The sequence below is a fragment of the Ambystoma mexicanum genome, chromosome 3p, assembly GCF_040938575.1.
Source record: "Ambystoma mexicanum isolate Mex_15411 chromosome 3p, UKY_AmexF1_1, whole genome shotgun sequence".
NCBI classification, from domain to species: domain Eukaryota; kingdom Metazoa; phylum Chordata; class Amphibia; order Caudata; family Ambystomatidae; genus Ambystoma; species Ambystoma mexicanum.
In genome coordinates this window covers 390611729-390625196 of record NC_090925.1, presented here as the reverse complement: position 1 = coordinate 390625196, position 13468 = coordinate 390611729, and the positions used below count along the sequence as shown (strand labels likewise).

At 44.2% G+C, this 13468-nt stretch overlaps 1 protein-coding gene across 1 annotated transcript in view; it reads right to left on the bottom strand.

Moving 5' to 3' along the window:
• LOC138579901 (piezo-type mechanosensitive ion channel component 2-like) overlaps positions 1-13468 on the bottom strand; it is a 2232767-nt gene that overhangs the window by 72816 nt on the left and 2146483 nt on the right. Inside the window, exons 48-50 of the mRNA XM_069650129.1 lie at positions 6248-6340; positions 4345-4514; positions 2340-2456 (exon numbers count right to left, since the gene is read on the bottom strand). Coding sequence (XP_069506230.1) covers positions 2340-2456; positions 4345-4514; positions 6248-6340 — 380 coding nt within the window. The remainder of the gene's footprint in view (positions 1-2339; positions 2457-4344; positions 4515-6247; positions 6341-13468) is intronic.

The window sequence follows — 13468 nt, the reverse complement described above, 5'->3', positions numbered from 1 at the left end:
TCAGTTCCACACCCGAAGGAAAGGTTCAGACATACCTATCACTCCATACAATACTCACTAGGATACAGCTGGATCTGCGCAGAACCATCACACACCACAGCGAGACAGCTGTAAGGAATCAGCAACAACCGCATCCACAGGGATACAGCTCAAACGGAATCAGAAGTATCAGAATCCGGATACAGACCACACTAACCCAACCTTCAAATCTCTGCATACTCAACCCACATAAAACTCACGCAACCATTTCTCTCCCAGCAATACGCACGCACTTTACCACACCGCATCAACAACACATAAACAGCACCTACAGCACATGAGGTCTCGCCCAATCCGATACTTGCACCAAAGCCCAACACTCGGTGTATTCCGAGCTGAAGCTGCCAACAGCACACCACCTCTCCCACTCTCCTACTCCCCTCTACCGACTAACCCTACCCGCCCTCCTTCCTGTTTACAGATCCGCCAGAGCGCCTGGTGACCAATTTCATTGGTGATGGTGCGCTCAGGGGCGTTGCTAGGGGGGGACTAAGGGGGCTATAGCCCCTGATCTTTTGGTTGTAGCCCCAGATAGAATCTCAGGAGCTACAGCCAAACGACTAGCTAGCCCCCAGTCCCAACAGTTCCCACATCAGCATAGCCCCGGGTCTTTTCCAGACCTAGCAACTCCCCTGGGTGCGCTATATAAGTACCTTTAACATAACATAACATAACATGTACATGCTAGAAATCCACAACCACACATTCACACACGGGATGGGGGAAAAATATTGTAGATATGTTTAGTGAAAGTATATGTTTTTTGCACTGGGGCAATTTTTCGCCTAGTGCTCATACCCTGCCAAATTGCACTTACCATTGAGCAAGGTTTTTCTAATATGGCCCAAAAGTTTTTGCACTAGGGCCAACTTTGCCCTAGTGCTAATACCGTGCAGAATTGCGCTTGCACTGGTGCTAAATATCTGTAATTTGGGCATAGATGTGCCTGAAAGAGAACCCTAGTCATACAAGTATTCAATGACTAGCTGCAAAATGGACTAAATCACAGCAAGCTTTTCCTGTGGCTCCACAATGTTTCTCAGCTATATGTTTTATGGGATTTTGTATAGTGCATCTCTGCCATTTACACAACTTGTGCTGTTGAAATTGACACCTACCCTGAATGGGCTACTGAGTGCTCGAGTTTGAAAAGGTGGCCGATAAATTAAGTAGAAGTAAAGTCATTTTCTCAAATTCATATTGATAGCACTTATGCTATGAACTGCAATGCACATAGCCTGCTGTCATTTGTATGAGAGCAGATGGGGGTGGGATGGCTATATCTGACTTCAACACATTTTGAAAGATAGTCAATAGTCAACTGCTTTAGTGCACGAGAGGCTATGAAAGTGATCATTTCATAGTGCACTGGGAGCTGGTTGTTAGACACCCACCTACTCACTTAAGACCCCTGACCATTTCCAAAGAAGGGGCAGGACGGTGCTTATACTAAGGGATGGGATCAGGTCACGATAGGGCTGCAGCTTTTTCTGTGTAGTTATATCTTAGGCATTGTATTTCCTTCAGCAGCACCACAAATAAAATACTCCCAGGCTAAAATCCCACTGCAAAAATAATGTGCACAGGTAACACAAACTGGTCCTATTTGGCTAGTTCTGAAGTGTATAAGGAATGGGCGTGATATAATAAATTAACCCTAAATATAAAGCTGCAAAGAGGCATCCTGGCCAATTATGGTAAGAAGGCTTACAATTATCAGTAACTAATTGGAAGTGTTTTTGGGTGCCCTTGATACCCCGCCCTCAGTAAATAGACTTCTCAAAGACACATACAGACCGGGCTTGCCTTCATGCAGTACCATAGAGAACAGCCTTTTCTTACACTTGGTACAGCCCAAGGAGCCCTCCTGCTCCTGATAATCATGCATCTCTATTAAAACGTGGATAGTAGGGCAGCTGTAGGCATCCCATATCCTGCTGAGGGCAGCATTAAGAGTATAAAGCAATGAATAGATGTGGTGATATTGTCTATATTGCAACCTGTATACGTGCATGTTAAGACTTCCCTACTTGACAGCAGCATGCGATTATTGCCAAATCTATTTATCTCTCTGTAATTCAGCTCACTTAATTACCAACATATTGAGAATGCTTACAAGGTCCATAACCACCAACATTAAGTGCTGCAGAATAAGTCGACATAGCTGTACTTAGTCGTTGAAATCCTGCTTAGTCTACAGGAAAATGCAATCCATTTCCTAGTATAAAATTCTGTAAAGCCCAATGGAACTGCTCAGTCCCACATCAGAAATGCACACACGAAGCACTAAGAACACTTACATTGGCTGTGAACTGTCTCCTTTAAGCATCTGCACGATCTGGTCTCTGACAGACTTCTCTTTGTAGCATACAGTGTATTTGCCGGATGCTTCCACACTCTTCACAATTGATGCATTCCTAAACAGAGCAAACCAAGGATTCTTAGACGCAGTTTAACATTTGTGTGACTATCCACATGTCAATTACTCACTGCCCACAGTCGAAAGAAAAACCACAAAGGACCCTGGGTGAGTAGATAGACCGTCGGGGAGTAGATGCTTCCTTCAGAAATACCCTCTTTGTTAACAAAGTCTTAAGTGTTTGTATTTTATATTCTAATACAATCAGTATCATAGAATAGAGAGAAGACTAGTAACGTATCATGCAACAGATCTGGAAAGATAATTTGCATTGACAAGTGAGAATGGGAAAGTCATCGTGCTGAACAGCAAGGAGCTAGCCCTACTCTAGTCATTATAAATGGCTACAGTTTTGCTTCTCAATAGGCTTTTGGCAGATTAATCATGTTTCGCTCTATGGGAAGTTCGTAACTGTCACAGTCCATAATCTATATATATAAAAGTGAAAATGTGTGTGTGGGTTTATGGCTTTGCGTAGGTTCCCTATACAATTCCACACTGTTTCACCAATCTGTAACAAATTTTGCACAGCCACCTGTAAGGAAAATCTGGAAATTACTGGCTACATGAAATCTGGACACCCCAACCCTTTCCCTGGATTTCAGCAAATGTGAACAATTTGGTGTGGGTTTGTGGCTTTGCGTATATTACCTATACAATTATGCACTTTTTGACCAATCTGCACCAAGTTTGCACAGTCACCTGTTAGGACCCCCCCCCCAGACATTACTGGCTACATGGCATTTGGACACCCTACCCGTTTCCCCGGATTTCAGTGGAAGTGAAAATGTGTGTGTGGGTTTTTGTCTTCCCGTATGTTCCCTTTACAATTCCACACCATTTCACCAATCTGCACCGAATGTTGCACAGTCACCTGTTAGGACCCTCGGGACATTATTGGGTACATGACATTTGGTAACCCTACACCTTTCCCCAGATTTCAGCAAAGTCAAAATTTGTTGGTGGGTTTGTGGCTTAGCTTGTTCCTTATACAATTCCACACCATTTCACCATTATTCACCAATTTTTTTTTCAGTTACCTGTTCCTATGAGGGAATGAAAGCCCAGGCAACACCGGGTATTTCAGCTAGTTAAACATATGTCTGAAAGTTACATATTTTTGACCAGTGGTGAACAACTCTGTCCATAAAGCCTGCAAACCTGTCGGGTTTAAGGAATAACCACTGAATATGTAAACGTTTTCCCATTTGGACCGAGTTAATATGATTAATCTCATGAATTTTCATGCTGGATATCCAGAAAACCTGAGCGGCTTGCATCCATCAAAGACTGGAGTTGTGCATCCTGTTTTAGGAGAATAAATGTGATCCAATCGATAAAACAGAGGACTTGCTGCTAAAAAAGAAAAAAAAGTGAGAAATAGGCGTTCTTGAACATCAGAAATTCTGTAGTACTGGCTGTAATGCTGCAGAATTCAAGCAACTTAGAAATGATTACACTCTAGAGCTACACCTTTGGAATTTGAGAGTATAAATAAAAATAGAGGAGCATTTCAGCATGGCAGAATTGGCTGTTTTCTGCACATTCTCCCCTTTTAACAAATGCCCCTTTTGAAACTTGTATCATCATTACTGATCATTTGGCAATAATTTGTGGAAATCCTTCTTGTAGCTTTACATTTTTCTATGGAATGTATGGTGGAGGTGTTACCAAGTGTTCAGAGTACCAGGACTGACTTTTACTCTTTGGCAAAACTGGGTGATCCAGAACAGATCACTTTGCCCCTGGGTGCCGCAGCTCCCTAGCTTTTAACGTTGGGAACACTTGTTAACAAGCTGATTCCAGTGTTAAGCTTGGTTTGTTTCCATGGATCTGTATGCTGTTCACTCCTTTAGGACCAGCTCCATTTGTTTGTGTGGGGTTACCTTAGGATGTTCCAGTAGACGTTGAAATAGATCTCGGTGGAGTTGGAGAGCTCAGCAATCATTGCTTCCCGGCTGGCAGGGCTGATGCTCCAAAGTAAGCTGGCGTTGCTCTTTATTTTCGCGATGATGATGTCCTCTGGCACATAATTAACTATGAACTGCATTGCAGACTTGGGAGAAACAGAAGCACAGAAATTTATGTACAGCTCCTTCAATGCATGTCTTGAATAATCAATGGGCATTGCAAACAGGTGCTCTCGAGTGCTTTTATCCATCTAACTCTTACTGTTATCAGTCTATGGTCTATAAGATGAACCATTTCTTATCTCTGAACAATGCATATACATAACAGTGATTACTGTACTGTGCTTTCCACTTTCATGAGGCCTGACAGCCTATTCCCCCCCAAAAAGCAACGATTCCTATTATCACAATTTTTTGTCTAAACAGTTTCATTGAATTTATCATTCAATAACATAGATCCGGCCCATGGCGGCAGTAGTAGAGTATGTCATGGTGGCTATGCCGTTATTTAGCTGCATTCATCTTTTCTGTGAATTTCACATTCTATAATATGAACAAGATGTAATGGGTAACAGTGCATTTAAGTCATATACAGACATTGTGGTGTTCTATCAGCATTCACAAAAGGCCTTCAGCGTCATTTCCATTTATGTCGTTATTTATTTAATTTATTTATTTATGCAGAGGAACACTGCTCTTTTGATCAGAAAAGAACGTACAATATATAAAAAATCAGTTTTGATGGGATGCAGTGAGTTTCTTATAATGGAGTGAGTTCAAGTGACATTCTGATCAGGTTGTGGGAGGGGGGAGAAAACGGAACAGTCACCGGGGACAATACATATGTAGATATACATAGATTAAAGACAACCAAAATTAGACATTATTAAGTGCAGGTAGGCTGTTCTGTTAGCTGAGTTAGCGATGGTGCCATGAGGGATGAAGTGCTAGAGTCAAGGCAGATAAAGTGAGGGGCAGAGACATGTTAGAGGCAAAGGAAAAATGTTATCTAGAAGGCAAATGAAAGGTAGGTTAAGAGGGTAACTCAGAGGTGAGGAGGTGGGCTTTTAGTTTAGTTTGGAAGTTATATTCAGCAGGGAATTATAGGACCACTATGCATGGTTAGCATAGTTATGTGTCCTAAGAATGGGTCACAATGCATCCAACTTTTGCCATACTACAGAAATAAATTAGTCCATGTGAATCCAAGTAGGTCATGTTTAGTGCTTGGATGCAAGAAGTCTATATAGCACATGACATGCAGTTCTTCAAAAAAGCAAGAAGTTGGCATTGCAGTCCTGCTAAGAGTTGCTGCTGCTGTCACCCTACCAGTGTTGCCAGTTTGGAAAATTCTGAAGTGATTCGGTTTTCTGCTCCTTCTTAAGGAGGTTTTTCAGAGTTAGCTCACTCATGGCCAGTGTCCATTTACATTTATTGAAGTTCTGTTGAGGTAGCCAACAAACACAGTGTTAGGACATGAAATGGAGGAGGAATGCTTCAAATTAATGTTCGTTTAAATAAATCTTATTTTGGTAAAAAGGACCTAATGTTAATGTTAAAGGATATTTGTACTGCGCCCTATCACCACCGGAGTGGTTCCCTGGCGCTACCTAAGGCAAAAAGGTATGCCTAAAGATCCAAGAAAGTGGCCAAAAGAACTGTTGAAGTGCCTCTAGAAAATCCCTCGGTGAGCCTTGAAATGAACCTGAGTTTAAAGTTAAAATAAGAAGATTTTCCGTGCAACTACCCTTTAACACATTTGTGGTTACTGAATTTAATCTCCCTATTGTATGTAAACCCACTTCCGCTTTAAGTCCCAGCTCCTTGGTCACTGATAACCAGCCCAAATAGGGTTGTCAGAAGGGCTGCTGGTACTTACAGGGTGCAGGGCATAGCGGTAGTTCAGTTCATTGTAGGCCGCTTGAGTGTATGGCACCAGGTTCTGCTGCTGAGCACTCATGGTGAACAACGGCTGAAAGAGAAAGAAGAGAAGAATGTCCAACTGTGCGATCACATCATGCACTTTCCACTTTACTTTCAAGCAAAACACTGTTCACTCAATCACAAGAGGCCAATCCAGTACTGTACCTCATAAATTGCATCATTTTAAAAAAGAGTTGGCAATTTCACTCATCCTATGTAATCTTTGTAGAATTTTAGGATGGTATTAGGTAATTGCAATTTATCGTTCCAAGTATTTTTGCAAGCTTATTGTCCATTGTGAACTTGTTGTTATCCAAAGTACGGTGATGTACTAAAATGCCTATTTAAGGATATCGAGAAGCACAAAAGTGAAAATTAATCACGGTTTCCTGACAGCTGGTTTCAAAGCTTAGCGAGTAAAGCATCTGAGACCCCAGCCAGAGATCTTTAAGAAAACTGCAAGCTAAAGGTTGGAACCTCAGAGCCAACTCAGCCTTTCTATGTAAAAGAGGTGGGTAGTAATAACACCTATTAGCACACGGATGTCACTGACTTTCTCTGATCTAATCAGAAGTATTGGAATGCAGGGTTATGTACCGCATTCTGATCATTCTTGTCACAGAAGTAGAGAGGGAAACAGCAGAAGCCATTTCTCTGCATTCAAGAAATAGCTGTACAATTTCAAAGCAAAATTCCTTTCAACAAGAAACTCTTTATCTGCATTTATTTTTTCCGCTGCATTGTGACAGGCAACATATAATTTAGTACACTAAAGTGAAAGCTAAAAATCGAACAATAATTTCACTTTTGTATAGAGAAGCGGTTCACTAAATGCATGCTCAGGTTGAAACCATACCAGTTCAATTAAGCTTGTCATAAAGACAATCCAGATTAGAACAACAGAGTCTTCATTCTATTGAAGACACAGAGGCGAGCGTTATGCTTAATATTCTTTTTCTCAACTCCTGAGCAGCCATGAACAAAATAAAATTAAATCATGCAGCATTGCATATAAAACTTCAATCCATAAGAACACTAGAGCATTGAATAGTGCAGTGAAACATTTCCACTGTCCAATCTGTGCCCAAGTAGACTCTCCCCCAATGGTGGGAGGCTCCAACCCCTCTGATGTACCTAGTCCTACCTCTTTCTTTGCCATCATGACCTGATTTATAACTTGAACTCGAGGGCTTTCCCTAAATAGACCTCGAAAACATATCTCAGTTTCTAACTGTTAATTGAAGAATCTGAAATTCCAACACCTCCACGCTATTGTCTCACTCATCCTGCAGTCTTCTGCCGTGCTCCTGCAAACAAAAGAATCAGTCAATGGGTGGGTAGTAAATCATCAAACGCATACAACAGCTCACTTATGTCCCACCCTTTTATTGCATTTACAACTGATGGGTGGGATAATTTTCACCTCCTGGTCTATAATAAATCAAGACTCCCAGCGCTGTTCTAGTGTTGATAATCTTTATTCTATGTCCAGAGGCAAGCATTATGCTGGTTTAAAGCACACTCACCAGCAACTTAGTCACCTCCATAATAGGCTTAAAACATTTGTAAAGGTGGAATTTGTTCACCAAACTGCTGACCTTAAGAGGCCCTCTAGCCTCGCTCCGACTATAAAGACCTTAGAAGCCATAGTTCCTCAGCTTGAGGGTGCCAAACAATGAAATGTCTATGCCAGCTTCCACCATTACCCATCTAATCCACCAAGATTCTATGGGTGAGCCAGCTGGACCAAAGGGCTTTCTTAATGTAATTAGCAGCTGAGACACATCTGAGGATCTATGAACACCCGACACCAGTTTGTACTGTTTAAATATTATACTATTCACTGCTGCAGAGTTTCCATTGATAGAATATGAAACTTAATTGGAATTAGTTTTGTTGGTACACTTCACAATCCTGCACTTAACACCCTCCAGAGACAAAACTCTCCAAAGGCTCTAGAGTTAGAGACCCTTCTACATGATACGAAAAATAACAATTCAGCCAAGCTTAACCGATAAAGCTTTCAGCTCTAAGAGGTTGTCAGTCAGTCAATAAAGCTTTATTTCGGGTATCAGCAGGTTTTCACAAAAGGATTTTACAATAATAAGACACAGATAATTTACAAGTAAATCATTTGATTCAAGTAAGACTTAAAATGACACTATTTTGCCTACTGTAATTCGCAAAACAATTTATCAGATACGTCACCATGGCATCAAACAGATAGGTCCTTCTTTATGACACGCACATTACAATACAATCAAATAAATTAATACAATCATGGGTATCACATGGTCATAAACGCTTAACACATTTTAAAACTATTACACATCCCTTACAGGACCCTCCTTCAAATTTGCATTGCTGTTCTAAGGACAGTCTTCAAGAAGTGCTAGAACCATATTGACATCCCAAATTATGGCATACCTTGCTTCCAGTGGGCTCAGAAATCTAACTCCTTTAACCTGCAGACCACAAGATGTTCCCACTTGATGAGCTTCCATATGATTGTGACACGCTGAAATGGCCAAATCTGTACACGCGGATAGTCCTAAATGCCTTCTCCTGGAAGAAATTAAGTATCTCTACTTGAGGTGCTGAAACAGGATGTGTGTCTTGTTCCACGCACCCGTTGCTCCAGACTCACTAGGCTCTTTTGTAGTTTCTAGCTGTGATGGGCACACAAGATTTCTCAATGAACTTTGAAGCCACCTGCAAAAGCACAGGCAATCGTAGGCGCTCCCTGAAGGCTATCACCAATCTAAAAACATTGGGTGACTCCGCCCTTCCAAAAACTGGTGACATCAATGGACCCTTGGGAAGAATGAATGAGAAATCCTTAGAAGGTTCAGGCAGAATTGGAAACAAAGCTTGAGAGGTGGACCATGGCACTACTATGACTATAGACGCGTGCTCCCTCCACACTCTGCATTCTTGCTAACACAGGGAATGGAGGCAATGCATACATGGAGAAAACCGTGGTGGCTGGAAGAGATTGAAAACATAACGTGATTTGTTGGTTTTTGTGGTGGTAGCCAATGGTTGCTTGTATAGAACTGTGTAAGAAGGGAACACTTTTTGGATGAAAGCTGCCAGAACGGGGGTGTGGCTAAGTAGCTATGCATTAAGGATGTGGTTCCTGGGGCTTCTGCCAATCCGAAATGATCCTGCCCTGAACCGCAGTCTACAGTGTGCGTGGGCGCCTGTTAACACAACACCAGACATATAAAGAGGTGTGCACAGTCGTGTGCAAGCAGAAAGTGGAGTGTGTAAGGATTGCAGAGAACTGGCCCGCGGAAGATCACGACTTGGCAAGTGGCGGTGAATTTAAGATGGATTAACAGAACAACGCTGCATTGTGAGGATTCGGAGAGACAGCCGGGGACTGTAGCAGCCCAGCTGGACCCTGCAAGACCACGTCAGCGTCTGGTCTTGCCTAGCTGAGAGCCGAAGGCAGGCGAGCCATATGCCACAGTACAAACAGCTGCAGTATTGCAGAAAGTCAGTGGATTGCAACGAGTGGTGAGTGGCACAGAGAGCACAGCCACGGCTGCCGAGGGGCCACTGGAGGCGCAGCGGGCACAGCAGCAGGTCGGACAGCAACAGCACGGTCCCCGAAAATATGCTGCTGTGAAGTACAGGCAATGAGCGGACACTAGAGTGCACAAAGAGCGGTGTTGCCCCCGTACTAGCACCTACCCAGCGACGTCAGAACCCAAACACCGGCTGGTTATCAGGTGCGGGAGGAGGCAGAAGCCAGCCTAGACCACACTGGGCGGAAGAAGGTGCAAGCACATACCTAACACGCGCTGGGGCATGCATTACACCGAAACGTGCAATCCGACATCCATACATGCGCAGCCCTGGAGTGGGGCTCATGTAAAACCCAGAAACGCTGGTGCATAATAACATTTTAATGAAATAGTCAGACGCGGCTAGAAGCATGACATAAATCAACGCTGATTAAAACACCGAACCCCTAGAAACGAAGGGGTTCTGCAAATAGGACGTGGCTATCCAGGCGTGGCAGGCGGCCTGGTGGGGTACTTAAGGCAGTGCAGCAAGGCGAGAGGGCACACACGCACGAAACTGCGGAATGATTTAAGGAGAAAAGACTTATCCATGCGAAGCCTAAAGTCGCAATACTATAGGTGTCATATGGGACGACTGCCAGCTTCAATAAATCACAGGAGGACCCCGTAGCGAGATTGGACGGGAACACGCACAGATGACCACATAGGCATGTGAGAGCACCCTGGCCATCACCAACCCGCTCAGGGTGCAACACATCGGACATTACAACGTATACAACATACGTGAGAGCAGGTGGCTACCTCCCACCGTGGCATACAGATGCTAACCATCAGGCCAGAGTTGGTGGCTGTCAACTATTGGCCAAGCACATTGGGGACACCAAAGCGCCACCGTTGCAGCCTCGGAGCACAGGAAGCAGCCTCCATCCGACACCAACCGGTGCCCGCGGAATAGACACAAGATAAGTGGGGGACCACCCAGCACCAGCTGGCGAGCAGCAGAATAGACATGAGGCAAGGGTGGTACTGAAAGGAGACGAACAAACCGGCACCGAAATAACCAATCATGGCGTCCAAGCCTCAAAAAAACAAGGCGAAGCAGCCCACATTAGACATGCTCGCTAATCCTACGAATTCGACTGAAGGCACTACACCAATGACCCCATCCCCACAAGGAGAGAAAGTCCAAATGAAAGGGGACCAGCAGGTCCTAGACGACATAGCAGCCTTGAAAGGGGACCAGCGGGCCAGATGCAATAAAGTAAGAATTATCCGACTTCCCGAAGGCGAAGAAGGAACAAACCCTACCAACTTCATAGAGAATATGCTGCTGCAAGAAATCGGCCCGGGCACCCTCACTCAGTGGTTCTCAAACACTTGCGTAAAGGCGGAAACGATTCAGCGAGCACCGGCCGATATTACTGCATACCCGGACTACACTTTACAGGTGCAAAACCAGAGGATGCACTTCACATCGGTTAAAAAGAGGCTGCGGGTAGTGAACCTTAAGTACATGTTACTATATCTGGCTAGACTGAATATCATACATAAAGGCTGAGCCATCTTCTTTGACACCCCTGAGGATTCACATAAATGGATGGACATGGAAAACATGCCAACCGGAGCGGTCAATCAAATGAGTGGCGAAGGTGACACATGCTAAAGACCTATGGGGGAGCTGTCATAATGGGAATGGCCACAACCGTCTGACTACAATGGGGTGCGACCTCTTTGCAAAGGACTCACCTCAGCGGACGGCAGGAGCCAACAACGGAGTGCCCATCTGGGAATGCACTGTGAGGAAGCATCCTTCACCTAAGACTGGACTTATTTTTCGGATACAAGCAGCTACGTATCCACCTGCTGCACTCTGAGCACCAGGACAAGTGACTGGGGTGGGAGTGAGGAGCGGGGATGCCTGAGCACAAGGTATTGAGCTGGGCAATTGTTGGGGAGGGTGGGGGAGTTGGGGTAGTTAGTTGGGAGTTAGCCTATAGATCCACACAGGGTATGTATAATATTCACATCAGACTGTCGAGGTATGTCAGAGCTTGCCTGTGCGATGGGGGGACTTAAAATAGCGCCCTGGGATGTCAGAGGACTAAACAGTTACTTTAAACGAAATAGAATAATGACATATGACTCGTCATATTCGGCATATGCTAGAGGGGTTCTAGTATGGGTGGTGCCGTGTGTGCCATTTAGAGTCCTCAAGAGCTTCAATGATAAAGATGGTAGGATGATGGTAGTACAGGGACTGGTGGAACAAAGGGAACTCTGTATTATCAACACTTATACACCAAACCAGGATACAGCAGCTTACTTCGGTTCCCTATACCCCCAAATCAGCCCATACAGAGATGGTACATTGATATGGGGAGAAGACTTTAACTGTATGCTTAAGCCTGCAAACGATAGATCAGATGATAAATTCATACAACCGGCCCCTTCGGCCAAGGCCTTAAATACACTGTTATGAGCATTCAAACTGTCCGATATATAGAGGACCCTACACTCGCAGACCCAGGGATATTCACATTACACTGCCCCCAAACATCTATACACTTGACTGGACTATGTCTTCACAGGGGTAGAGACCCTAGGTGACTTCAAACTGGCAGAATACAAAGCACGGGTATTGTCAGACCATGCCCCCTGGTGGTCACATGGCAGAACTCTCCCCTTAGGGCACGCAATGTCCGACCTGTAGGCTTAGAAGCGAATCCCTGCGAGATATGGTGTTCCGGGAATACCTAAGAGAGGGCGTGAAGGACTACTTCAAGAACAACACAGGGAGGGTAGAATCAGCGGGTACGCTATGGGAAGCCTTCAAAGTAGTGATTAGGGGGACGGCAATAGCCAAAGCAACAGGAATGCAGGCCACGATAGAAAAGGACCTACACAAGGCAGAATCTAAATTAGAAGCCATAGATTGCTCAGGTGACACGTCCAAAGAATGGGCCCAGGAAGTTACCCATCTGCAGCAGGAATGTCTAGAGCACTGGGAAAGATTGGGCTAGCTGAGTTCTAAGAAATACGTAGAAAGACAACATGCTGAAGGGGATAAGCCGGGACACTTGTTAGCCTGGCTATATAAAAAGGAATCCAAGCGAGATATGATACGAGTGATGGTAGGGAGAAATGGGGAGGTTTATGGGACACTGGAAGGCATAAATAAATGTTTTCACGATTATTACACTGAGTTATATGCAGAGACATCAGCAATCCGGTTGTCTGAGATAGATGAGGCCCCAGCACAGATAGATCTCCCGAAGCTGGATGCAGAGGCTGTTGGCACGTTAGAGGCCCCCATAACCATGGAGGAATTACAATATACTATGAGGTTTGCCGACCGGTAGAGCTCACGGGCCAGACGGATTACCTAGCAAATTTTAAAAGGAATTCATTGCAGATGTCACGCCCCCGTTGCTAGCAATGCTGAATTAAGTGTTAGACATAGGCACTCTAACAATGTCGCTGAGAGAGTCAATTATCATTCCACTATTGAAGCCCAAAACGTCTAACACCGACTGCCGATCTTACATACCACTTTCACTGCTAAATCAAGATGGGAAAATTCTCACAGCTCTAATGGCCAATAGGCTTAAGCCAGCAATATCCAAACTCATACACGCGGACCAGTC